The sequence below is a fragment of the Schistocerca americana genome, chromosome 1 (genome assembly GCF_021461395.2).
Source record: "Schistocerca americana isolate TAMUIC-IGC-003095 chromosome 1, iqSchAmer2.1, whole genome shotgun sequence".
Lineage (NCBI taxonomy): Eukaryota > Metazoa > Arthropoda > Insecta > Orthoptera > Acrididae > Schistocerca > Schistocerca americana.
This window is the reverse complement of record NC_060119.1, coordinates 947,430,734-947,458,673: the sequence shown is the minus strand read 5'-3', so window position 1 is coordinate 947,458,673 and position 27,940 is coordinate 947,430,734. Positions and strand designations below refer to the sequence as shown.

Here is a 27,940-nt window from a genome sequence, read left to right as displayed (position 1 = left end):
ATTGAGGTAATTTATGTAACAAGGTGGATCCTGAATCTCCAAATATCTTTAATAAATCACAGGCATAAATGACATTACAAAAGGCAGGCGATTCAGCTGATAAAGCCCAATGAAGGAGTTGAGCACTAAGAAATTCCAAGAAAAAGCATCCAAAATACTGTCCCCTTCCCCTTGCCCCAACTTTGCCAGCAGCTCCTTCTCCAGGTACTGAAATGGGTACAAGTCTGCAATGCATTGTGCATTGACCATCTGTTTAAAATTTCTGCAAAGATGCACGGTACCATCTAGCTTCTGAACCACCACCAATGGGGTGACCCGCTGACTCGACGACATAGGATGAACAATGTTAAGGTCCTGTCAATGCTGCAACTCAGCCTTGACATTGTCACACATGATGAAGGGAATAGGGCTGGTGGGCCAAAATTTAGGCTTTGCACATGTTTTAAGGAAGATGTGTACCTGAAAATTTTCTGCTGCCCCTAGATATTCTCAAACAACCTGTCATACAATCAAATCTGAGACACTAAATGTACTTCATCCAAAATCGAGAAACCAAAAACAGAAAAGATGTCTTACCCAAAACTATTATTCTACAATCATGAATTAACCCCTAAATATAAGTTTCTGTTCCACATTCTAATAACACACAGAAACAGAGAATTGTGCCCTCAGAGAAACAAGCTGTTAACTGTAAGATAACATGACATAGTGCCCATTGCAACCCAGGACAGCCCAAGAGCCAGTTAATATCTAAGTTAATGAGGCCATCACTCCCTTGGCTAACTGATAATCAATTGGTCTCCCATCCACTACTACTGTCAGTATAATATGTTGGGGTGACGCTCATTGGATGTCAGAGACCACTCTCGATTCCAGGGAAAATGATGGGGTCTCCGATTGCCACCCTGTGACTCACTCACTGTCACAAAGTGTTGCCAAATGGCCCACTTTGCAGTGCACCCTACATATGGCATCCATGTGCAAGCAGTCCCATCAAGAATCCGAAAAAAGTTGTAAGCGGGGATTATAACACTTCAGTTTACATGTACTCATCAAGTCTGATGGAGGTGAACATCAGCAGGGGCAGGGAGAGAAAGCTTCTTGGCCGGCACCTAGCCCGCTATCAGTATGGCACAAGTACGGAGCACTTCTGCATTCTGTTTGACCAGTTTCTGCACCGGCTCCTACTGCAGCTTTCGTTGCTGCTCTTGAAGGCGCAACTGCTCCTTCCAGCATAGTAAAGATGGTGGGCCACCATGGCCACAATTGAACACTATTAAAAAAATAACAGCATCACATGTTTAAAGAATGACATACAAGCTGACGGGGACTTGCCAACATGCTGGGAGCTGAGCACTGGAGGAGGCAATGAGTTCTGTGTACATGTCAATCTAGAGGAAAGCAGCAACTCTGAACTCCATGTAGAGATCGATCAAGTAGATAAATACATCATGTAACCATGAGCAACTGACAACTGAACACATGGAGACACAGTGTGAGGCAAAGGCTACGCACACAGACACCGAAACCAGCATTACAGCTTTGGGCAAGACCTATTGCTGCTGGCAGATAACAGGTAATTCAGAGGCTCTTCCACATGTCATGATTCATCTGCACCCTCTGTGACAAAGGTCTATATTATTCCTCTGCAGTAACCTCACCAACTCCCCCACATCCGTCTCAATGACAGCTGGTGGGGATACTAAATGATGTAAAACATATTTAGTGAATTTCAACCAATTATAAGACAGGTTTTCTTCATTTTTTCCATCAGTCTCAATACTCTGACTGGTTTGATGTGGCCCTCTACAACTTCCTCTCCCATCTCAGGCTCTCCCTCTCACCTGCATTTTCATCAAACATATTCAATTATTTGTTGGATATAATCTATGCATTTTTTACTCTCTAAAGTTCCATCTAGTGCCAGGGTAGTTCTTCTGTGATGTCTTAACACGTCCTATCATGCTGTATCTTTTTCTTGTCGGTGTTCCCATACGTTCCTTTCTTCGCCGAATCTGCACAGAATCTCTTCATTTCTTTTCTTATCAGTCTACCTAATTATCAACATTCTTCTCAAAAGATTTGATTCTCTTCTTTTCCAGTTTTCCCAAAGTCCATTATTCACTACTTCACGATGTTGTGCTGCAAATAACTGTCTCAGAAATTTTGTCCTCAGGTCAATGTTTGACAGTAGCAAACTTCCCCGGCCAGGAATGCAATCTTTGTCTTTGGTTTTCTGCTTTCTAGTCCTCTTTACTTGGTCCATATTGTGTTATTTTGCTTCCAAGGTAGCAGAATTCCCTACATTTATCTACTATGTGGTTACCAATTTTGATATGAAGTTTGTCCTTATCTCAAGTCTGCTATTCCTCATCACTTTCATCTTTCTTCAGTTTACCTTCAACCCATATTCTGCACTCAGACTTTTCGTTCCATTCAACAGGACCTGTAAGTCTTCTCACTTTTAGTGAGGAGAGCAATGTCATCAGTGAATCTTATCATTGATATCATTTCACCTTGAATTTTAGTCCCACTTATGAACCTTTCTCTTATTGCCATAATTGTTTCTCTGATGTACAGATTGCACAGTAGGGGCAAAAACTGCATTCCTGTCCTACACTCCTTTTAAATCAAGAAAGTCTTGGTATTCAATTCTTAATATTCCATGTTGATTTTTGAAGATATTGTAGAAAATTACTTGTCTTTTCCTGCCTATAGCTTATGACTACTTTCCTGAGCCTTTCTGAACATTTTGCACCATAATCTCTTGTCGAACCCTTTTTTTAATTCGACAATCCTATGAATGTGTCCTGACTTTCCTTAAGTCCTACTTCCGTCACCAAGTGTAATGTCAAGCTGTCTCTCTGGTCCCAAACTGGTTGTCATCTAACAAAGCCTCTTTTTTCCAGTCTTCTGAATTATTATCCATGTTAGCAACTTTGATACATGAGCTGTTACGCTGATTATACGATATGTTTTGCACTTATCTACACTAGCTAACTTCAAGACTGTGTGGATGATATTTTCCAACTTGAATAATTGTTTGGTTGCCACTCCCCAGCCCCATGATGTCTAGAGCAATATTATCTATAATTTATGCCTTCCACCTTATTCGACTGCAAATCTTCCACAGCTCTGTTAAACTAACTCCAGTATCAACTCCAATTTCTTCTTCTATCATGTTATCGGACAGTTCCTTCCTTTCATAGGGGGTCTGCAAGTACTTGCAAATGGTCTATTTTGTTTTTGTTTCAAGTTGAATGAGTGAAGATCAGAGCAACACAGTTTTGTATACTTCACGTGGAGAAAACTGTAAGCACTCCAGTTGCTCCATCACATTTAGTTGACAACAGTCAACTGCAAAAAAGATATAATAATTTTGTTCTAATTCCCTGTCATCATTATTTAAATATTGTAATTATTAAACAAAAGAAAATGATATTGTAAATGGCTTGTGCTAAACATGTTGCACTGGTGAATTGCAATTTTTATCTCATCCAAAAAGGTTATAAGTCATATGACTTAACACAGATCACGAAGCACTGCACGGCAATTGAAACTTGACAATAATGCAAAAAGGTGAAAAAATATTTTATATGTGGAACACGAAGATGTTTATGTTGGACAAAGAGTTTATTTTGTCAGACTAACCAGTTTTCTTGGAGCAGTGTAAAATGCAAAAAGTGCAGTCATTGGAAAATTATGGAAATATCTGCAGCATAGAATACTGACAGAGATTTAAGTGTTGTATATTTTTGGAACTGATATACCACTGCAAATAATTTCTGAAGTTGATCATCATTTCAGGCAACAAGCATACAGCATACCAGTGTTAACATTACAAAAACTATAAGAATAGCTATTTTATGTTCCCATATCAACTGCCACATTCTCAGGATGATTCCTAAATGCACAATCTCTTCTCAATGACCTTGTATCAAAATTATAAAATACATAGTCTGATGTTCATGTTATGCTGGTATATGATCACATAGCAGCACAGCATAACATGGCACTACAGCACTGTTTCACTATGGTAACTGACCTCCCTCCGATATAGGAGTTCTCCTACCCCACCCACCGTTCCATTATGACAAACTAGGGACCAATCTGACAATTTGCATTCCTTATCATTTCCTCTTTTCTTTCTTTCCAATATTCTTTTGCCTTCCATGTAGTATTTTTTTTTTTTTTTTTTGCACAGACAGATGATGATTTGGTCTATTAATTTATTCTAACAAATGTCTAAATCACACCAGTCTTCTTTTCTTTGTTGCTTCAGTTACTTTTCTCCATTTTGATATGCTTCATCATTGCTTCTTTCCTTCTTATTCTTATTTAATATTTCTAGTTCATCTAGCTTATGATTCTGTGTTAGGCTTTGGTTTACATAAAGGCATTCTGGTTTCACTATCATATTGTAATATATTATTTTATTATTTTTATGTTACTGACAGGTACTTTTTACTGTAGATATTTTTTGTTATTCCATATGCCCTTCCCATTTTTTGTATCTTCTCATTTTCAACCAATTTCCCTGAATTATCTTCCCAGATACTTTAACTGTTTCACCTTCTCTATGGCTAATGACTGTCCATTTAAAATTTTTGCATTTTTTTGTATTAATGATAAATTTGGTTTTCTGTGCAGAGGTTCTAAAATCTACTCTGCTGTCAAAGACAATGATGTCGTTCCACATCTGCTAGATTTTCAGACAGTGAAGCAAAATCATCTGCAAATGTCAGACAGTTTAATTCAATATACTGTTTCTTTAGTCCTACTTTTATTGGTCATATTTGATATTCTTTTATTTTTTCCATACAAATTTATACCATTTTTATCTAATAACCAGAGGGCTGGAGGTAAGTCACTAACATATCTTACACAAGTATTTATTTTTAAAAAAGCTACAAAATATGGATTTTACTTTCAGGACCATCTGTAAGCATGCCATGAATTAGACATGAAAATTTAGTTTTACCACAAAGTTCTTGGACTCCTATCTCTAGTGTTTTCTTATCAAAAGAGTCAAATAACTTCTTGAAATTCACAAAATTTACAACTATGTCTTCAAAGTTCAGTAGTGTGTGATGGATTATGGATTTCAAAATGAATATCTGTTCTAAAGTCACTTGGTATTTGTTCAGTTGTTGTTCGAGATTTTTGGTAGTTCTATTCACTTGAAGTTTTTAAAAATAATTTAGACATAACTGGTAGGAAAGACATTCCTTTGTAGTTACTGACATATTTTTTGTCTCCTTTCTTGTACAGAAGGTGTGTTAAGTGACTTTCCACTCTACTGGAATCTCATCTGTTTTCTGCTTTTCTTCACACGCCATTTGCAGATCATATACAACCTTTACTTGCAAAATTATGGAAACCAGCATGTTTCTGTATAACTTTATTTACGCCCATACACTCTGCTTATCTTTCATCAATGACATAAAACATGCTTAATATCTTTGGTTTTTGATGAGAGTGAACATATGCACCCACACTACCCTATGTGTGACAGAACTACTAGGAAGTTCAGTAGGAAGTTCAGCTGATAGAACAGGTCATCAAACTCATCAAGGGGATCAATTAGCAAACCGTATTTTGTCAAAAGTAACATGCAGCTCACAGATAGGTTCTAATGTGGCTATCTGAAGCATAACCTGAACCACCCTTACCTAAAGACCAGAAGGAAGATAATGACCTGTATTCCGCACAGTAGTGATTCTTCTGTAGTGATCAAACTTACGGTCATTGAGGCTGTATAATATGACTGCTCAAAGACTTTGGTGAATCATGTCTAAGCTAATAGAAAGACTGCCAGCAGAGGGAAAGAGTGGGACAGGGGGAAACATACTTCGATCTGATGTGCAATAAAACACAGTTAAAGAAGTAGACAACTTGCTTTGGTAACTCAAATGTAAATGGGAAGGTGGCGTTCCTTTCAAAGAAGATTCTTGAGAAATTTTAGAGAACCAGCACTGAAGCTGACCAAAGAATGATTATCAGGACCATGAAGATAAGACATGAGAAATTAGTGCTCATATAAAGGCATATCGACAGTCATTTTTCCCTCGCTCTCTATGCAAGTGAACGATGAAAGGAAATGACTTGTAATGGCTCAGGGTACCCTCCTCCATGCAACTGTTTGCTGTTGATGCAGACGGAGGTATATAAATGACTTTACCTGGTGGTAGGCATACCAACTTATAATAATCTATTCACCAGACATTGGCAGCAGGAGAAACACATATAAAAGTTCAGGAAATGTGCACACATTCAGAGCCAGTGGTTCCTACTTCTGGAAGAATGGTTGAAGGGGAATGAAGATGGATAAAGAAAAAGGACTGGCGAACATTACAAAATGGGGAGAGTTACAGAAAAGTCACTAAGAACCAAAAGTCAGGGGAGATTTATCAGATGGGATGAGATAAAAAGACTGATTGTTGGCGACTGCTCCAGACAAGATTTGAGAACTTGAGGGTAGAGGATAGGATAATTAGCAATACAGAGATTATCGCCAAAACATTGTGCAAAAGTTAATAAGAGCAGACAGCTAAGTGCATTATTTATAGTTGACATGTGAGGTGGGTGGGGGTTGGGGGAGGTGGAGGGAAATAGAAAGGTCAGAAAATAAAAGACAGAAAACTAAACGGGAGCGAAGAAATGCTGAGATCAAAGAAATTCACATAAATTAGGGCCGGGTGGATGGCAAGAACCAAGGGCATACTGTAATGCCAGTTCCCACCTGCATAGTAAGAGAGGAGAATCCAGATGGCATATGTGGCAAAACAGGGACCTAGGTCATGGCTGACATATTGCAGAGGATGCTCCGCAATGGGATATTGTGTGTTGCCAGTATACACCCACTGTCTATGATCATTCATCCTAACAGATAACCTGGTGGTAGGCATACCAACTTAAAAACACAACAGTGTTTATGTAACAGCTGATAGGGAGCAATGGATTGAGGTGTTATTCCTAGTGAGGGGCCTGAAGTTTTTAAGAGGCACTCTACGTCAGTTTGTATCATAGGCAGGGGATCTTGATGGCAGGTGCAAGATCATGGGAACCAGTATGGCTCCTTTCTAGCCAAAGGTCACTTGGAGGGCACTTTCCTGGACCCATTACCCTTCAGCCCCTGGTTCGGTTTACATATACTGATGACGTTTTTGCCGTGTGGACTTAGGGTGAGGTTAACATATTAAAATTTATGGAATCTCCCCAATTACATTTCACATGTCTTATTCCGATTCCCATGCCACTTTCCTTGATGTAGAGCTAACTTTCACTGAGGGTCACCTACTAACAAGAAAGAGTACCTACATTCTGATAGTTGCCATCCTTTCCATGTCAAACATTCCCTCCCATAAATACAGTATACAGCCATGGCATTTGAGGCAAACATAAAGCTATTAATGATGGGATGAGAAGTTCCGCCTTATGCAAGACACCTTTTTTTCTTTTGTTTCACCCATACATGTTTCTGCACTTTTGTGCTATCATCAGTGGGTTCTATTTATATTTTTAACTTACATTATATTATTGTCCTCTTGTTTTGGTAGCTGTTATGCTACACAATATACAACATGTCATAGTTTTGAAGTTGTGGTACGTTTTCCTGTTTTGTTGGCGAAGTAAATGGGCTTACTTCTTTGCCTGTGTTTGTGTGGCAATGCAGTTTTTCGATTACTCAAAACATAGGCGGAGTTTTTGCTGCCATTACGTGTTGTTGTCATTAATGATGTTTCTGACGATGAAAGTGATGATGATACTACAGTTTGTGAAGAATTAGATGGAATGATTCACATTGAGATTAAACAGGAAACACTGATGAAAGGTACCGATAAAGAGTGAAACTGCAGATCTTGATGATGAATTAGTGAAGAATAGGGAAATACATGATGAATGGCTTATACCAGTCAATATCAGTGAATTAGTGTCCACAAACATGTGAATAAGCAAACTGAGTTGATTATTGATGAGATTTTTAAAGCTACTTGTGGTTATTTTGATAATGTTGGTAATGGTAGTGAAATATGTGATTTATTGAAGGGAATTTGTCAGGACATTCATTTGAATTTGGGGAGGGGGGGGGGGGGGCGATAAATTCTGTACCTAACGAAGAGCCAGTAAATTGTAATGTAGTTTTGGAATGCTTACAACCTGTGGGGATTGGAGAATCTGTGGGGGGGAAAAAAAGGTATGGGTGTCAGAGATACAGAGATGGATTTGTTATATGATGATGAAAATATTGATATACAAGGGAGTTCATATATTTACACTCAAACTGATAACTGGAGATGTAATTGTCTGGTAAACACTGGAAGACCTATTTGTGGAATATCAAAAATGCTTAGAGACAGAGTAAAAGCTGTGGAGAATTTTGCTGAGTTTCCAGTAACTAGAGCTAAGGTTAAAGGTGCCACTGGAAAAAGTATAAGACAGGTTTTATTGCTCTTTAAAATAAATGATGTATCTTACATGCACGAATGTTTAGGTATTGAAAATGTAAATGAAAGTCTAATACTGGGAATGAGGTGGATTGTCAAGGATAAAGTTAGCTTTAACTGGAGTGAGATGAAATTAACATTTACTGATCCTAAGAGGAGAATTTCTGGGGAGACAGATATTGTGATGATAAATAATAGCAATTAGATCAGGGGGGGGGGGGGGGGGGGAGTGAAGAATTTGATGACAAAGGATACTATGAGGAAGATGAAGCATTTTGTGATGAGGAAATAAATAATGATTCTTACAATGAACATGTAGCAAAATGATAGGGGAAGCTGAAGTTTTGAGTAGAGCATAAGGAAGAACTAGAAAATTTTTTGTGGGAATACACGGATATTTTTGACAAGACATCAGGTTGTTGTTGTTGTTGTTGTTGTTGTTGTTGTTGTGGTCTTCAGTCCTGAGACTGGTTTGATGCAGCTCACCATGCTACTCTATCCTGTGCAAGCTTCTTCATCTCCCAGTACCTACTGCAGCCTACATCCTTCTGAATCTGCTTAGTGTATTCATCTCTTGGTCTCCCTCTACGATTTTTACCCTCCACGCTGTCCTCTAATACTAAATTAGTGATCCCTCGATGCCTCAGAACATGTCCTACCAACTGGACCCTTCTTCTTGACAAGTTGTGCCACAAACTCCTCTTCTCTGCAATTCTATTCAATACCCCCTCATTAGTTATGTGATCAACCCATCTAATCTTCAGCATTCTTCTGTAGCACCACATTTCGAAAGCTTCTACTCTCTTCCTGTCTAAACTATTTATCATCCACGTTTCACTTCCATACATGGCTACACTCCATACAAATACTTTCACAAACGACTTCCTGACACTTAAATCTACACTCGTTGTTAACAAATTTTTCTTCTTCAGAAACGCTTTCCTTGCCATTGCCGGTCTACATTTTATATCCTCTCTACTTCAACCATCATCAGTTATTTTGCTCCCCAAATAGCAAAACTCCTTTAAAACTTTAAGTGTCTCATATCCTAATCTAATTCCCTCAGCATCACCTGACTTAGACTATCTTCCATTATCCTAGTTTTGCTTTTGTTGATGTTCATCTTATACCCTCGTTTCAAGACACTGTCCATTCCGTTCCACTGCTCTTCCAAGTCCTTTGCTGTCTCTGACAGAATTACAATGTCATCGGCGAACCTCAAAGTTTTTATTTCTTCTCCATGGATTTTAATTCCTCCTCCGAACTTTTCTTTTGTTTCCTTTATTGCTTGCTCAATATACAGATTGAATAACATCGGGGATAGGCTACAACCCTGTCTCATTCCCTTCCCAACCACTGCTACCCCTCGACTCTTATAACTGCCATCTGGTTTCTGTACAAATTGTAAATAGCCTTTCGCTCCCTGTATTTTACCCCTGCCACCTTCAGAATTTGAAAGAGAGTATTCCAATCAACATTGTCAAAAGCCATCTCTAAGTCTACAAATGCTAGAAACGTAGGTTTGCCTTTCCTTAATTTTTCTTCTAAGATAAGTCGTAGGGTCAGTATTGCCTCACGTGTTCCAACATTTCTACGGAATCCAAACTGATCTGACATCAGGTAGAATGAAGAATTATAATGTACAATTAAGTTGAAATCTCATGATCCATTTTTCTTTAACCCTTATGGTTTTCCCATCTGTAAAAGAAAAGCAGTTTAAATGGCACTGCAGAATGGGAATAAGTCATAGTCAGTACAAGCCTTATGGCAAACCCATTTGTAAAAGGAAAGTGGTGGAAAGGAATCTATAGCTGATAAAAAAGTGGGGAAATAGTAGAGTCCCTCAGGGGGATGCATACTCAGTCTTGCATTATGCATGTGACAAATGTAAACACTTCATCCATGTGGCATTTGCTTTTACAGTAATGTATTTCTGATGTCACTTATTTTTTTAGACTATTCTTATAACTTAAACACCTACATATATACATGTCTCTGTTTGATTGGTATACTTTGGTGTTTGGATGGAGATCTGGTTATGAAGATGTACTTGGTTTTTCATTACAAACATACTGTATACTGAGTTTATAACATTTGTACTAGAGAACAATTCTGCGATGCTATGATGAGATTATGTTGCCTACATTATGTCATAGACACATATATTTATATCTTTTGTCTCCTGAAAGTTCTTAATTTACGGAATAACTGCATTCATCCATTTGAAACTTCAACATCTCTTACCATGATACTCAGTATTGAGCCAGTAACCATGAGTCGAGTCTTCTGTATCTACTTAAAGTTCAAAAGCTATGACATGGATTCTACATGCATACCTTCAGCACACAGTTATTTACAAGTGGAAAATTTACTTAACTATGTTGAGCGCAATAACATACTGAAGATTATGGATATTGTTTATTACACTACACCATGACATTTCACTCATATGAAAAAGAAGTGATGCTACGTTTGTTCAGACTGCTATTGCATTCAGCATTTGTAAGGTCATGGATGATGAGAACTGAAAATACTTAACATTTTGTTTTTGGGATTATGAATTGTGACATACACTATTAATACACAGAAAAGATACTGAGGAAGAAGTTGAGTTACTCTGAAATACTCTGAGAAACACATTCTGAAATGTGAAAGAGAATATCATAATTTATCATTAATCATTTAACCACAAGAGAATGGGAAACAAACACTGATACAGACATTTTGATATTATTCTTATGATTACTTATTCTGCATTTACTAGTAACTTTGATGGATTGACACACTTTTTGCCAGAAACATGTACATATGTATTTGATTTTATGAACAGTATTATTGATGATGTATAATTTTGTGGAGAAGAGGTACTGATTATGTCTACATCTTCATTTATACTCCGCAAGCCACCCAGCAGTGTGTGGTGGAGGGCACTTTATGTGCCACTGCTGTGGTGAGATAATTTTACAACTAGATGCATAACATGGTAGTATTGACACATGCCTTGGTATGAAATTGACCATTTTCCTTGCAAAAATGAGAACATGGATTTTCTTGAATTACAGTGCCAACTACCAAGAATCAAAACAAATGTTTAAGACAAAATCTATGTAGTTTTTTACATATAATCTGATTCTGCAATAAAAAATGGGGGTTCCCATTTGAAATTTTAAAGTTGCCTCCCGTCCACCCCCAGGGGGCTGGCCTGGCGGGCTAACTTTAGCACCAGCAGATGTCCCCCTTGAAAATAATCAGCTTTGGATTCTACAGATTTTTTCAAGTGAAGCTTATTTTTCAAGTTATTCTGGTTTGTCAACTTAAAATTTACACCCTGTATATTGAAATGTGTACTAGCATATCTAGTATGAACCGTACTGAACTGTATTACTTACACTGTACATAAAAATGATGTTCGACTTTTCATGTGATAATAAAAAGTGAGGGAATGTCTGTTTAACTCATGTTTACTTATACATACTGGGGGGATCAGTCAAGTTGAAAAACATTCTACTGATGACTTCTTACACATTGGAGAAAGAGAGATGATGTTTTACCTGACACCCTCTGTCATAATACAAAAGAAAACCAATACTGTTATGCTCTGTGTACAAAGAGAATACGTATTTTAATGTAAAAGAACCTAGATTGAGTAAATATTAATAGCTGACTGGATTTGCCTTTAGCAACGAGAAGAGACTGATGATTGTGAGAGATGAAATACTGTAAACTGAGGACTTGTATAGAGGGATTCGTAAAAATATCAATGTATGTTCTGTTTAAAGTGATAAGAAATAGGGATATGAATCGTGCTTGCCTGCCTCAAATTAAAATTAGAAGATATTCTGAACTGGTCTGCTTATATATACATATATTTCTGGGGAGGGGAGTTATTTAAACATAACAGCTCATTCTTCATATGATTCCAAGGACTAATTAACTGATTTAGTTTATCTTTCACATGACATGACATGACATAAAGCTAATTATGAAATACTGTAAACTGAGGACTTGTATAGAGGGATTCGTAAAAATATCAATGTATGTTCTGTTTAAAGTGATAAGAAATAGGGATATGAATCGTGCTTGCCTGCCTCAAATTAAAATTAGAAGATATTCTGAACTGGTCTGCTTATATATACATATATTTCTGGGGAGGGGAGTTATTTAAACATAACAGCTCATTCTTCATATGATTCCAAGGACTAATTAACTGATTTAGTTTATCTTTCACATGACATGACATGACATAAAGCTAATTCAGGTTGCTTGATTAACAGTTATATCAATAAATAGGACTCGTAGAAAATTTCTCTTTATGAACATCGAAATTTAATTTTCAATAACATCATGTCAAAGTACTCGTCAAGATTACGTCCAACCATTGCTACGAATATGTACAATCAATTCATTTACTTATATTCAGCTACAATCAATCGAGTAATGAAACAGACAATGTTTGAAACCAGTAATAACTCTAATTAACATACTGACAGCTTACTATGTAATTGCTAATAATAACAACACCTATTTACTTAGTAAGTACTAAAACTCATAAAATAAAATCTTATTGATGATGTAAACAAAGTGATTATTTCGAAAAAGTAAAAAAAGAGAGTAAGACAGAGAGCTGGGGCAAGCAGTATGATAAGAGTTTTTGACAAGGACTCTGTGACATAATAAATAACCCAGCAACAACAACTGTCTTTGCACATATATTGAGAGCCATGTGGTTCACTGAACTGATTTTCCACTTAACAAACTTCCAAGAAACTGCATCTGTATTGAAGTCTCCAGAGCATCATGAGCAAGATACATTAATGACATTCATTATCATTCTAAAGATACTGAGTTACACCCACCAAATTACAAGAACTTTATTTACAGCTACCATCAACATTACAAAACTTTCAGTTTATTTTCTTTTTGGAACAACATTTCTTGTATCCCCAGTGTTACAGTTACACTACAAACTATCGTTTTAAATTCGAGCCACAGTTCCTCTACATGCTCCTGTCCTGAGCCGAAAGTTTCAAGTTCCTCATTGAGATATGGCACTACTGCTTCTTCTCAAGTTTACTGAACATACAAATCTTTTTTTACCTTTGTGCTTTGATAACCATTGTTCCTACAATGACCTCATTGTCACCGATACTAGTTATGATGTAGACACCTCCAAGAGGTAAGGTGTCTATTTGTCGAGAAAAGATCTACTATATTTCTATCAGGTGTGGGGTCCAGAACCATATGTTCAAGGTAGATTTTCAGAGAAGGCATTCGGTAATGTGTCTTGTCACACACACCCCTAACAAAACTGTAATTAAATGGGATTACTACAGTACGATTGGGGAACTAAACTATTAACAAACTGAGGTTTCTGTCAACTTTTTGGTTACACTGAGAGGTGTGTCTGATGGTCAACAGAAGGAACCATTTACAATTTTATGATTGCCCCTGACAGTGAGTCTTGTCTAAACAATCTCACATGCTGTTTCAATTTCTATCTCATGGATTTTTTTGTCCATTGTGACAAATACACTGGCTCCATTTACCATTAGCCTAGTCTTTTGATATATGGTTCAATTTCCACAAGAACTCTCACTGCTGTCAAATTTCGTTTTTCACTAGCTTTTTGTAGATAGTCTTATATGAACTTCACTGCCTTTTGGACGCTATCAAAAATATACCTTTTTTATATGAATTTATGATGAAATTAGGGAGCAATTAGCTCTGAGCAAGGATCCTGTGGGTGAAAGTTTCTAAAAAGCACAAATTTTGTGTTGAAGATTAATACTGTAACATCCCTTTTCACAGTCAAAATCGTGAAAATTGTGGAGCTCCAAGCAACAGGTAAGCTATTTTTCTACTTGCTCTCTTTGACTCATTCTTTTTCATCGTTCATCCATTCATTTATCCATCCCTTCATCCATCCATCATCCATCCATCACCATGTCCCATAGATTCCATCACAAGTGAGAACCTTTAGAGATGTGGAACATGTCAAGGCACAAATTAACAAATGATAAACATTCCTTGAAACCTAATCTATACACTGTATTAACAATAAACTGACTACACTTCTTAATAAAATTTGTGCTTATGTTAGATAAATGCAGCCTACCATACAGCAGACAAGCTAATTCACAGATAAGAACAACAAAAAGACTGTCACAAATATAGCTTTCGGCCAGTAAGGCCTTCATCAAAACGAGATCACACACACACACACACACACACACACACACACACACACTCAAGCAAACACAACTCACACATGCATGACTGCAGTCTCAGGGAATTGCGGCAACAATGCAGGCAGCAGCACTAGTGCATGATGGAAGTGGTGTCTGGGTAGGGCTAAGCAGGAGGTTGGTGTGGGGAGGGATAGTAGGGTGGGCGTGGCAGACAGTGATGTGTTGTTGGCAAGTGCGCAGGGATGAGGTGGAAAGAGAATAGGGCAGCTATTTGCAGTTGGGAGGTAAGACGGGGGGCAGCAGAGAGGTAGGCGGGAGGGGGGGGGGGGGGGGGAGATAGGGAAAAAGGAAGGAAGTAAAAAGACTGGGTGCAATGGAGGAATGAGGGCTGTGTAGTGTTGGAATGGGAGCAGAGGGGAGGGACTGGATGGGAGAGGACAATGACTAACATAGGTTGAGGTTAGGAGAGTTATGGGAACCTTTGTTAGTCATTGTCCTCTCCCATCCAGCCCCTCCTCTCTGCTCCCATTCCAGCACTACACAGCCCTCATTCCTCCATTGCTCCCAGTGATTTTACTTCTCTCCTTTTCGGCTATGCCCCCCCCCCCCCCATGTCCCGAACACATCTCTGCTGCCCTCCGTCTAACCTCCCTACTGCACATAGCCACCCCACCCTCTTTCCACCTCATCCCTGCGCGCTCCTCAGCAGCACGTCACTGTCTGTTACACTTTCCCTATCATCCCAGCCCCTCCCTGCCCCAGCCTCCTCCTTAACCCCACTCAGACGCCTCTCCTATCATGCCTTCGTGCTGCTGCTTGCAGCGTGGCTTCGGTTGTCTGAGACTGCAGTCTTGTGTGTGTGTGTCACATGCGTTTGCATGAGGGTGTATGCACGTGTTTGCCATCTAATTTTGACAAAGGCCTTACTGGCCAAAAGCTATATTTGCGACAGTCTTTTTATTGTGCCTATCTGCGACTCAGCATCTCCACTATTGTTACATTCCATCCTGGGTTTTCCATTGTTTGATAAATGTAACCTAGTAATATACCAAGACAGCCACTGATTTGAAAGAAGCTGCAGTTTCTTAAACCATGTTAAATAGCTGTAGTTTAACTTCTTTTTGTAAATTAATATTTACTTGATAGGTTTATGACTCTTAAAAAAAAGAGTAATCTATACATTTTGCAACAAGAAAGCAGTATTTATGACAAACAATTACCTTTAACACAGCTTTACAATTCAAACAGGTACTTGCTAAATATCTAAAACAGGATTTTTCAATCCTTGAATCTAGACATTCAGATGATATGTAGTAGGAACCACAAATGAGTACATGTTTAACATTGCTCTGAACTTAAAGGGAGTCCCAAAGTATTACTTTATGCTGGATGGGGGCCTAGTTTAATACCTTTGCAATAGAGTATATAACTCTATGTTGAACCATAGACCAGGAAGCAAAGTCTGGACCAAAATTGTATAAAAAATTGAATGTGCACAGAACATCTACAAAGAGTGAATCTAAGAGATTACCAGTAAAAACAAAGACATACAAATCAAAACAAAAACAAGACCCTTTATGGCCAAGGAAAAGAAATGAACCGTATTGGGGATGTCGTAAGCTACACAGTGCTTCATCTGCCTTGAATATTTATATCAATTTCATTATATATGCAACACACCATGTAAATTTGGGAGTCATATTGATAAACATTGAGTGTCAGACAGCTGCAGCGATGCTAGTGCTCCAAGCGGTTGATTTCTCCATGCAGGAAACATAAGACTAATGCTTCCTTTGATCAAATCTAAGGTGAGGCGCTACATTTGATCAAAGAAAATTTGACCAATGCCTAACTTTAACAAAGTTCCTTATGACACTATCAAATCTTATTATAGTCTAATATTGGCCTTACCAATCCAATTCTCGGCAACCCACCCCACTGTGAAACACTGCATGATAACTTGTGCACACTGTGGATATTTCACCGGGACAAAAAAAAAAAAAACTTATAAGTGAGAAAAACATATTAAGTGAAAAACATATAAATGAATTTTTACTGTACACAATTTTTACTGTACACCAAGTTTGTTCAACATTTTGAATGAGTTAAATAAGAAAAATCAATTCTGCAAGGGCACAGGCATGATTTACTCAAATATTGGGTTTATTACCTGACCATGCGTTGTTGTTCTCCCCATGATAATGACAACATTTATCAAGTTCATCTAACAGGAAATTGGGTGTTGTTGAGGAAGAAGGCTCACTTGTTGGAGATGTTAACTGTTCTTGTTGCCAGCCTGCTGGATGCTTCACTTCAACTTCTAGCCACTCATTCTCAAAACTTGGTAAATCACCTATAGGTCTCACATAGTCACCATCTGTAATTGTGATTTTCTATAACACACTGTATTTACTACTTAAACTTATCATAATAATACTCAAAAACTACCAAATAGAAAACACACACACAACACACATGCACGCACACACGCACACAACACACACACACACACACACACACACACACACACACACACACACACACACACACAGAGAGAGAGAGAGAGAGAGAGAGAGAGAGAGAGAGAGACTGGTGGGGGGAGAGGGGGGGAGAGGTGGGGGAGGGGGGAGAGGTGGGGGAGGGGGGAGAGGTGGGGGAGGTGGGGGAGGGGGGAGAGGTGGGGGAGGGGGGAGAGGTGGGGGAGGGGGGAGAGGTGGGGGGGGGGATCCTTATGGTAATTAAATATTCACTTGCACTAAACACATATTTTGATCAAGTTCTAGCAGGTACATTACCAATCTTTTTATGTACAAGGTTGCTAGTTGAGGATACCAATGTTCACATAAACTCAAACCACTGTTGAAAATAAAGTATAGTCTGCTGCTGTTTCCCTGTCTCAATCAAAATTCCATTGTTAACTTGAGTAAAGAATCTTGTAACATTTTTTGTGATGAATAAATCCGCCACAGTTGTACTTGACTAATCCTTTATTTGGATGAAATCTTACACACAAATACAAATGGAGTGGATTTATTCATCACAAAAAATTTTAACAAAAGTTTTGGATATCCCACAAAGAGTAATCTTATAACAATTTCCATTAAAAAATTCTGTGTAGTAGACAGCACCAAATCATAAAACAATGAACCAATATTTTGGGTATTACCCCAAGTTTTCTTTATCAGAGTACATTGTCTGATCCAAAACATCCAGGTGTCCATTAGTAAACAGTAAAAAAGGGTGTGTCCATCCTTCATTTTTATGAAAGCTAGAACTCTGCTGGGGACACTTTCGATGAGGTGTTTGAATACCTGTGGAGGAATGGCAGCCCATTCTTCTTCAAGAGCCGAAATCGGAGATGGTAGTGATTTTGGATGCTGGGGTCTAGAGTGAAGTCAATGTTCTAACTTATCCAAAAGTGTTCTATCAGGTTCGATTAGGACTTTGGTTCAACTGGTCCATTTCAGGAATGTTATTGTCCACAAACCATTGCCCTGCATAAGCTACTTTATGACATGGTGTAGTTTACGCTGATACAATCATCCATCATCTTTGAATTATTGCTCCACTGTATGCAGTACACAATGCTGTTCTTTGCACCACATTAAGTATCACTTAGTGTTGGCTATAGAAATGTGTAGCTTATGAGGAGCTGTTTGAACATTGTACCTAATTTTTTTTAACCCTATATGTCCATTCACTGTGCTGGCTGGACTGCTGTTAACATTCTGGAGCTCACAAGTGGTTCCTTCTACTCATTTCATGTGGTTTTTTACAAGCATCTTCCACAATGCTCAATGGTCCCTATCAATCAATACATGAGATCTTCCTGGTCTTGGTTAAGCTGTGGATGTTCTTTCACTTTTCCATTTCATGATTACATGACAAGTCAGACAGTTTGGGAAGCTTTACAGTAGTTAAAATCTCCCTGATGGACACTCGGGTGACATCTAATGAGTAGTCTGTGTTCAATGTCAAAGAGCTCTTCTGACAGGCCCATTCTGCTGTTACCGTTTCTCTACCGACAATGCAATACACCTCGCCTCCTTTTATAGTGGTGCATCTGCTTTTTGTTACATCTAGTGGTCAATTCCACATTACGTAGAGGTATCTAGATACTTCTATCAGATAGTGTATTCATAGTGGCTAAAACATTGGGTCACCATTTTACAATATGACGTGGTGTACAACGCAGAAGATTTTTATGGGAACAAATATACAAATTGACAATAACTGAAAAAGAAGATGTTACCACAAAAAGCTCCAGTCTATCTTTATTTACTCAACAAGTGATAATACTCATTGTCACTGAAGATGTTAACAGCACTGACTGGAAGGATGGTGAAACAATAAGATGTAGTAATGAGTAAAGGATGTGCTCAGTGTCCCAATGCTAGTACACCCAGTGACTTTGCAGTCTATGCTACAACAAGTATGGTTTAGTGAGTGGCACATGCCTGAACACACAAACACAACAGTGTCATTAGGCGAGGTAGTACTAGTCATCTTCGACAAGAGAGTGTGCCTCACCCCTCCCCCAATGAATATATGAGATACATTTTTCTCTGATAGAGCTTTGGAATTACTTGTGATTAATTAAAGATCATTTCAGAATGCTCACAAGAAATACCCCATAGCAAACCCTTTCTTCATGTGACTGCAAAACATGTTGTAGACAGTGAAATGGAAATTTTGTGAATAGGTTAAATTAATTTTTTACAAACATTCCATTAATTCATTTGCATCTTGATCCCATGTTTCGTTATGTTGAAGATGCTGCCAGTCTCAATGCTGATGTGACTATTTCTTAGAAGCATGCTTCCTCACTGCTATCACACACAGGGGTGAAGTACCATTTCACAATCATAGTATAAGAAAGACCTGTAAGTTGACAAATTATTCCTGGTCACCCAGTAACAGTTAACAACATTACCTGAAGATGACACACAGGTACTTTAAGGTGCTTTGTTGAAATTTCACAGAGTTATAGGGTTACCATCAAGCACAATAACTTTGCAGCATTTAAAACATGAGAAAAGCTCTGAACTGCACATTCTGTCACATCCAAGAATGAAGTTCATCATGATCATGATTGCACCTGGAGAAATGCCTGGCTTTTGTTGAAAGACTCAGATTGACCAAGGATGCAGAAGAAAATGATTTTTGATTCTGTTTAAGCACCAAGACACAACCTCCTATTATTTAGAGAAATTATGTAAAATCTAAATATTCCAAACAAATAATAAATATCCCTTTGAGCGTGTGTCCAGTGTTTTACCAACTGCACCACTGTATTGAGTCATTGGAGACAACAGTAATTATGCAGCTGTGACCTAATAACAATAAAAAATAATTGAGTGGTTATACATTTGATCAACAAAGGTCATAGTTTAATAACATACGTCTGAGTGTTCTGTAGAGTAGGTGTTCCCATTTTAAGCACATTATTTTGATGACCGACCCAGCTGACTTCTTCAGGTGCTGTGAGTTTTGCTGTTATATGTACTTACTGCCTGAACTCCAGCTGCTCTTGGAGGTGATCAAATGTAGCTTCACCGATGATCAGATAATGTTATCTTGCGGGCAATTCTAACACTTGTACTATTGTTAACTTTGGTGAGACTAAAAAACCAGGCCCTGATTAAATAATACAAGACACACACCTTTCCTTAAGGTATTAGGACTACTTACATATTGTAACTTGGGGCAATGCATTTTGATTGTATCTTTATTGCAGTTTCCATTACATTCCAGACATTCTATGAATTAAATAAAAATTCATCATTTTGTACTATTCTTATTGTATTTCTTTTACTTATGGTATGCAAACATAAGAAAGAGATGGAAAACACACGATGTTGTTTCCAACAGTGTTCCAACATATGAATATTGTACAAAAAACCCACTCTTTCCATACTGCCACTTGGGAATAATAAGTGTGATATATGGCTCATTTACACTCCACTTCACTGTTTCTTTCCAAATAAGATCTTAGCAACCATTAGAACCTTCTGTTTATGAGTTTAGGAATTCCTCATCATGGAAGTGTTTTCCAACTTTCATAATACATACACATTTAAATTTAGTGATCATTTACTTTCATTTCACCACAACAGAACCACACATCTGCCTATTATTTTTATTGTGCTTAAACTTTTTATTCATGTAAAAAACAAAAAGGAGACTGCCAGAGATGTGTGTAACTGAATCTGTAATATAAGAGCAGGATACTTAGCTACTCACCATATAGATGACACATTGTGTTGCAGACAGGCACAATGAAATGACACTTACATATTAATTTTCAGTCAAAGCCTTCTTCATAAAAGGAAAAACACACACCACTCACACACACACACACACACACACACACACACACACACAAACAAGCACACCTCACACTATAACCAGTAGCTCGGACCAGCATTCTGAGATCCCGAGGCTTCAGCAGCCAGAGACAGTGGTTTCTGTGTGTGTGTGTGTGTGTGTGTGTGTGTGTGTGTGTGTGTGTGTTTGTTTTGTCTACGGCTACTTTAGTTCACTGGTTTAGCAGTCTTTATGCTGTGCCCATCTGCGATTCAATGGCTCTACTATGTGGTGAGTATCAATCTATCCTTTTCATAATAGTGGCATTATTCTATCCTGGACTGTCCATTGTTTCATGTCATAAGTAATCACTCACAATCTCAGGATTTTAGGTAACGGCTCAGTAATTTATTATAAAATGTTATTTTACAAAAAAGAGGGAACTGCGTAAATAAAAGCTTACTTGTACAAACAGGGAAATTCCCTTGAAACAATTGTGAAATTACAAGGGGACACAACAGATAATAAAACAATTTGGAATATTGTGAAAAGGGAAACAGGGCAACTGAGAGCACAGGAAGACTGTATTTCTATCAAACACAATGAAAAGTTTGTTAACACGAAGACAGAAGTAGAAAACATTTTTAATAATCATTTTTTAAGTGTTGTAGAGAAAATAGATTCCAGCTATTCATTAGAAAATGCAAGGCAGTATATGGAAGAGGCAGTACCCACACAATTTGATAAAATTGAAATTCAACCCACCTCTCCTACTGAAATTAGGAAAATAATAAATTCACTCAAAAGTAAAACCTCTCACGGAATTGATGGCATTTCCAACAGAGTACTAAAAGCTTGTTCCCAACAAATAAGTAGGATTTTCAGTCATTTATGTAGTAGTTCACTGAAACACGGAACTTTTCCAGATAGACTGAAATATGCTATTGTTAAACCATTGCATAAAAAAGGGGATAGATCTGATGCTAAGAACTACTGCCCAATCTCACTTCTGACAGTTTTATCCAAAATTCTTGAAAAAGTAATGTATTCAAGAGTAGCATCACATATTTGTAAAAATGAAGTACTAACAAAATGTCAATTTGATTTTCAGAAAGGCTTTTCAACAGAAAATGCTATATACGCTTTCACTGATCAAATATTAAATGCAATGAATAACCGAACATCACTCAGTGGGATATTTTGTTATCTCTCAAAGGCTTTTGATTGTGTGAATCATGAAATTCTTCTAGATAAGCTGAAGTATTGTGGTATGAGTGGGGCAGTGCACAAATTGTTTAATGCATACTTAACTGGATGAATGCAGAAGGTTGAAATTAACAGTACAGATAGTCTATAAAAACCAGCAGAGTACTCTAACTGGGGAGATATCAAGAATGGTGTCCCACAGGGTTCAGTCTTGGATCCCTTATTGTTCTTATCATATATTAACGACCTGCTGCTCTATATTTGTGAAGATGCAAAATTACTTCTTTCTACTGATGATGCAATTATAGTAATCACAGCTAAGAAGCAAGAATCAATTAAGGCCATTGCAAATAATGTAATTCAGAAGTGAGATTGGGCGGTAGTTCTTAGCATCAGATCTATCCCCTTTTTTATGCAATGGTTTAGCAATAGCATATTTCAGTCTATCTGGAAAAATTCCGTGTTTCAGTGAACTACTACATAAATGACTGAGAATCCTACTTATTTGTTGGGAACAAGCTTTTAGTACTCTGTTGGAAATGCCATCAATTCCATTATTAAATGGACTCTCACTAAATTTTGGGAAAACACAGTTTATACAATTCTGTACAGCAAATGGCATAACACCATTGATAAATATAGACTATGAAAGGAAGTCTGTTGCTAAGGTAGAATACACAAAATTTCTGGGTGTGTGCATTGATGAGAAATTGAATCGGAAGAAACACATCGATGATCTGCTGAAACTGTTAGGTTTGGCTACTTATGCTATTAGGATTATTGCAAATTTTGGTGATAAACATATCAGTAAATTAGCCTACTATGCCTATTTTTATCCATTGCTTTCATAGGTAATCATATTTTGGGGCAATTCGTCATTAAGAGAGAAAGTATTCATTACACAAAAGCGTGTAATCAGAATAATAGCTGAAGCCCACCCAAGATCACCTTGCAGACATTTATTTAAGAAACTCGGGATATTCACAGTACCTTCACATTACATATATTCACTTATGAAATTTGTCATTAATAACCCATCCTAATTCAAAAATAACAGTGAATTGCACAGCTACTACACTAGAAGAAAGGATGATATTCACTATTCTGGATTAAATCTCACTTCGGCACAGAAAGGGGTGAATTATGCTGCCACAAAAATCTTCGGTCATTTGCCAAATAGTATTAAAAGTCTGACAGATAGCCAACCAACATTTAAAAGCAAATTAAAAGAATTTCTGAATGACAACTCCTTCTACTCAATAGATGAATTCTTAGATATGAAGTAGTAACTGTAAAAATAATAATAATAATAATTATTATTATTATTATCATTATTAATATTAATATTATTAATTATTTTGTGTAAAGAAAACTTATGTTAAAGTGACACGTTCCACATCATTACGAAATGTCATATTCATGAACTATGGAACAAGATTGAATAAAATTTAGAACACAAAAAGTTGTCACTGAAAACATCTTCACTTTGATACAGACACTCCAAATGAGAAAAATTATTCCCAACCTTAACAAAGTCTGTTTTTTTTGTTGTCTTATACTCTTTCATGGATACGCAAACAGTCAGTACACTTCACTCTCCTGTGACCCCAGTCAAAAGACATTTTAAACAGTCCTTTTCACAAAAAACTCTGCAACTGTGTCAACCAGCAAATTCCTCACAAAAACACAGAACTCACTGGATGGTCTCAGATTTCTTAGAAGCCTCTTCAGTAAACAAATTAGCACTGAACAACTACAATAGAGAAGCCTACAATGAACATCCACGACAAAGAAACTGACAAGAAACTACAACAAAGTATAAGATCTGCAACAATTAAAGTAAAAATAAATAACTGCAACAAAGAAAATGATAACAAATAACTGCAACAAAGACAATAAAAATAAACATTGTAACAAAGAAATTACTAAGAAACAACTTCAGTGAAGACATACATTACCCTTCAAAGTTAAAAAATTTATTTTTTAAAAATAAAACCAGTCCAACTTAAAAGTGGAAGTTCTCCTTTACAGAGAATATAATAATATATGGTACTAATCAACATAAAAAAAATCTAACTTTTCTGAATTGGCATTTTTGAAAAAAGTTTTTTTGGGGAAAACACAAAAAAATATTTAAAAGGTGACAGTAAAAAAACTTTTACAGATATGTCCAAATGGAAGATACCATTGTATTCATAAAGGAATTATCTTCCAAATAAAAAAAGAACTCTTAACAAAATATCTATAACTGTTACAGATATACAGAATTTTAATTTTTTTCCAAAATTTGCATCTTCAAAACTGCATAATTTTTTGGAGGAAACAAAAAAAATACGTGTTTCTTACTTACTCCTGAATTTTAACATATGCTAAATTCAATAACATTTGAGACTATGAAGGTCCCCCCAGCCCCAGACCAAAATGATATGGATTATGCCTACTTCAAAATGTCTAAAAATAAATAGTGTGGTCTCAGCTCTCTGAGACTACAGATGTGTGTGCAAGTTGCATTTATGTGTGTGTGTGTGTGTGTGTGTGTGTGTGTGTGTGTGTACTGCTGAGAAAGGCCTTAATGGCTGAAAGCTTTAATTGTGTGAATCTTTTTATTGTGCCTATCGTGACTCAGCTATATGGTGAGTAGCAACTTTCCTTCTCTGGTATTGTTATAAATATAGTAGAGTAGTTATATCACTTTTTTCATTCATATTTTATTCAAATGAACCCTTATGTCGATGATACAAGCTCATACAAAAAACATTAAAATAATATAATGTTGAACTATGGAATTCTGAAATGAAAGTAACAACATCATCAATAATAATAATAATAATAATAACAATACAACATAGTAGAAGTGAACTGTAGATCAGATAATATGGGGATCTAAGTTGCTCACATGACTGAGTAGAGCCTCGTTATATGTGAGAGTAGTGAGCCTTGTTACCTTACAGATTAAGCATGGAAAATTATTTTGAAAAATGAATTCACAAGCAGCCATGACCGCTTGCTTTTAACATCATTTAATTTATTAACAATGAGAAGAAGAAAGGGGTACAGTGCTGAAGAATGAAGTGATGGAATGTGCACGTAAAATATTGAAGTTAAGTCAATGGAGGGAAAATTGTGGATGGAGAGAGAGAATTTAGAGCAGAGTCAGATTCAAGTATCTACCCCCACAATGAAGAAGTGAAGTGCACACAATATGTTATTAGGTGACAATTTCTGAGATGAAATGAGCAATATAGACACATCTACTTTGTGAACAGTTCCCAGCATTCATTTTATATTCATGATATCCTGCAGCCTTTATCAAGGTAATGAATGGCATTTTACATCATCTTCAGAAAATATATGAAGGCAAAATAATAAATTACACAACCACTGAAATTAAGAATGTAGTCCAGTACCAGTTCGACCTCAATAAAAATAAACAAGCTGCCTTGTATATATAAAATCAGTCATCAATCCACAGCTTTCACTGCACAAAAGTGAATGTCAGGGCAAGCCAAGACATTCTGCACAAAATTGTTGTCTCCACAGGATTTTACTTTAAAAGGTACTAGAATAAACAAACCACCATGAGCAAATGAGATGATATAGTTTCAACATATAACATAATACTTTTGCAAAATTAGATATGAAGATAGTAACTGTTCTCAAAAGAACAGAAACCATTGATGACCATGCAGCTTCTCTAGAATAAATGATAATTAATTGAAACCCTCAGCTGCCGACAGGTGTTGTTGATGTACCTCAAGGGGACAGTTGAAAATGTGTGTCCCGACTGGGACTCAAACCAGGAATCTCCTGCCTACATGGCAGGCACTCTAGCCATCTGAGCCACTGAGGACACAGATGAATAGTGTGACTGCAGGGACTTATCCCTTGCACACTTCCCGTGAGAATCACATTTCCAACTTTCCACAATCTACATACGTAATGTACCTAATAGATATTTGTCCATCCACTCATTACTCGGGCTCACTAAGGTGATGATTCCCATAAGAGTTCGAGTAACCTCTGCGCATTCGTACAGACGAAGGTCAATGGCCTGGTAGCCTTTAACTAGATACGAAGATAGTAACTGTTCTCAAAAGGACAGAAACCATTGATGACCATGCAGCCGGTCGGGGCACACATTTTCAACTTATCCCATCGAGGTATATCAACAACACCTGTCGGCAGGTGAGGGTTTCAATTAATTATCATTTATTCTAGAGAAGCTGCATGGTCATCAATGGTTTCTGTTCTTTCGAGAACAGTTACTATCTTCATACCTACTTAAAGGCTACCTGGCCACTGTCCTTCGTCTGTGCAAATGCGCACAGGTTGTCTGAACTCCTATGGGAATCATCACTTTAGTGGGTGCGAGTAATGTGTGGATGGGCAAATATCTATTAGGTACATTATGTATGTAGATTGTGGACAGTTGGGAATGTGGGTCTCATGGGAAGCGTGCAAGGGGTAAGTCCCTGCAGTCGCGTCAATCATCTGTGTCCTTGGTGGCTCAGATGGATAGAGCATCTGCCATGCAAGCAGGACATCCCATGTTCGAGTTCCAGTCGGGACACCCATTTTCAGCTGTCCCCATTGAGGTATATCAACAACACCTGTCGAAAGTTGAGGGTTTCAATTAATTATCATTTATTTTACAAAACTGTACAGTAGCAGAACTAAAGTAGTCATCGGCTTATTCAGAGACATTACACTTGCATAAATGTTACCAAAGTGATAGTGAGTCAGGTATATTTTCTAACTAAAGTGCCTTCATTGTTTAATTGTTGTGCTATGCAGAGCATTCATATACGGATGTGTTGCAAATGGCATTCCACTTGTAAAAATGTTGGCATGTATGCTGTTACTACTGCCCCATCATATTCCTTGATCATAAACACAAAGGTGCCTGCTAATCTTGCCTGGACTTAAGTCCGTTTTCATAGGTAATACTTCATTTCACAATTCTTCTTCATTTAAAGAATACAGGAAGGTGTTAATTCTGGAACATCATCATGAACCATTCTGGAATTTACCTAGAATGATTTTGAAAACCATGGAAACCCCTAATATAAACTGATAGATATAGGAAGTAAGTTTTAATCTTATTTACAGAAACAAGTTTTACAACTTTTCATTTTAGTGAATTAATATTACCTTTCAAATCCTTTTCCTGGTGAACTATATGATACAGATAAAAACCAATTATAATTGGATGACGAAAGTCTCCAGATGCATGGCATATCATTTTCTCATTTAGCATATTCTGGAAAAAATAAAACAAATCAAAATTCATGTGGCAGAATTTGTGTGTGTCTAGACATGCTTCCATTAATTTTAAGGCTGTAATAAACTTTGTCCTATCTTGTTTTATTTCACAATGGTAATTTTCGTGGTTAATCACACCTGGTAAACAAAGGAAGACCCATTAGAAGATCTGTAGGTAACTCCAACAACAACATAGCTGAGCTCTTATTTAGTTTTCCTGCTTTTCTAAAGTACCTGTGTGTACAAGCAGTAAAAATACAAAAGCTACTCATGATATGCTAGTCTGCCTACCTTCTTCCCCTCATTCACCAGAAAATCACTTTATTCTGTTTCCGTCCATGATGAGTCTTCAAAGAATTGTATAATTTTAAATGGCAACTGTGGCATATATAATATATACAGCTGTAGAGTACCACTGCCATACAATATGGAGTTCCAACAGACGTAAACACATTTACTGTAGTGAGTAAACAATCTCATATAAATCTGCATTTTGTGCTCAATATATAAATTACAGGTTCCACCAACAGT

At 37.2% G+C, this 27,940-nt stretch overlaps 1 protein-coding gene across 7 annotated transcripts in view; it reads right to left on the bottom strand.

Annotated features, from left to right (window-relative positions):
• LOC124615696 (GATOR complex protein Iml1) overlaps positions 1-27,940 on the bottom strand; it is a 597,731-nt gene that overhangs the window by 139,201 nt on the left and 430,590 nt on the right. For all 7 annotated transcript variants that reach the window (XM_047143737.1, XM_047143755.1, XM_047143765.1 and 4 more), the window contains 2 exons: positions 27,299-27,407; positions 16,806-17,012 (listed from right to left, as the gene is read on the bottom strand). In XM_047143737.1, coding sequence (XP_046999693.1) covers positions 16,806-17,012; positions 27,299-27,407 — 316 coding nt within the window. The remainder of the gene's footprint in view (positions 1-16,805; positions 17,013-27,298; positions 27,408-27,940) is intronic.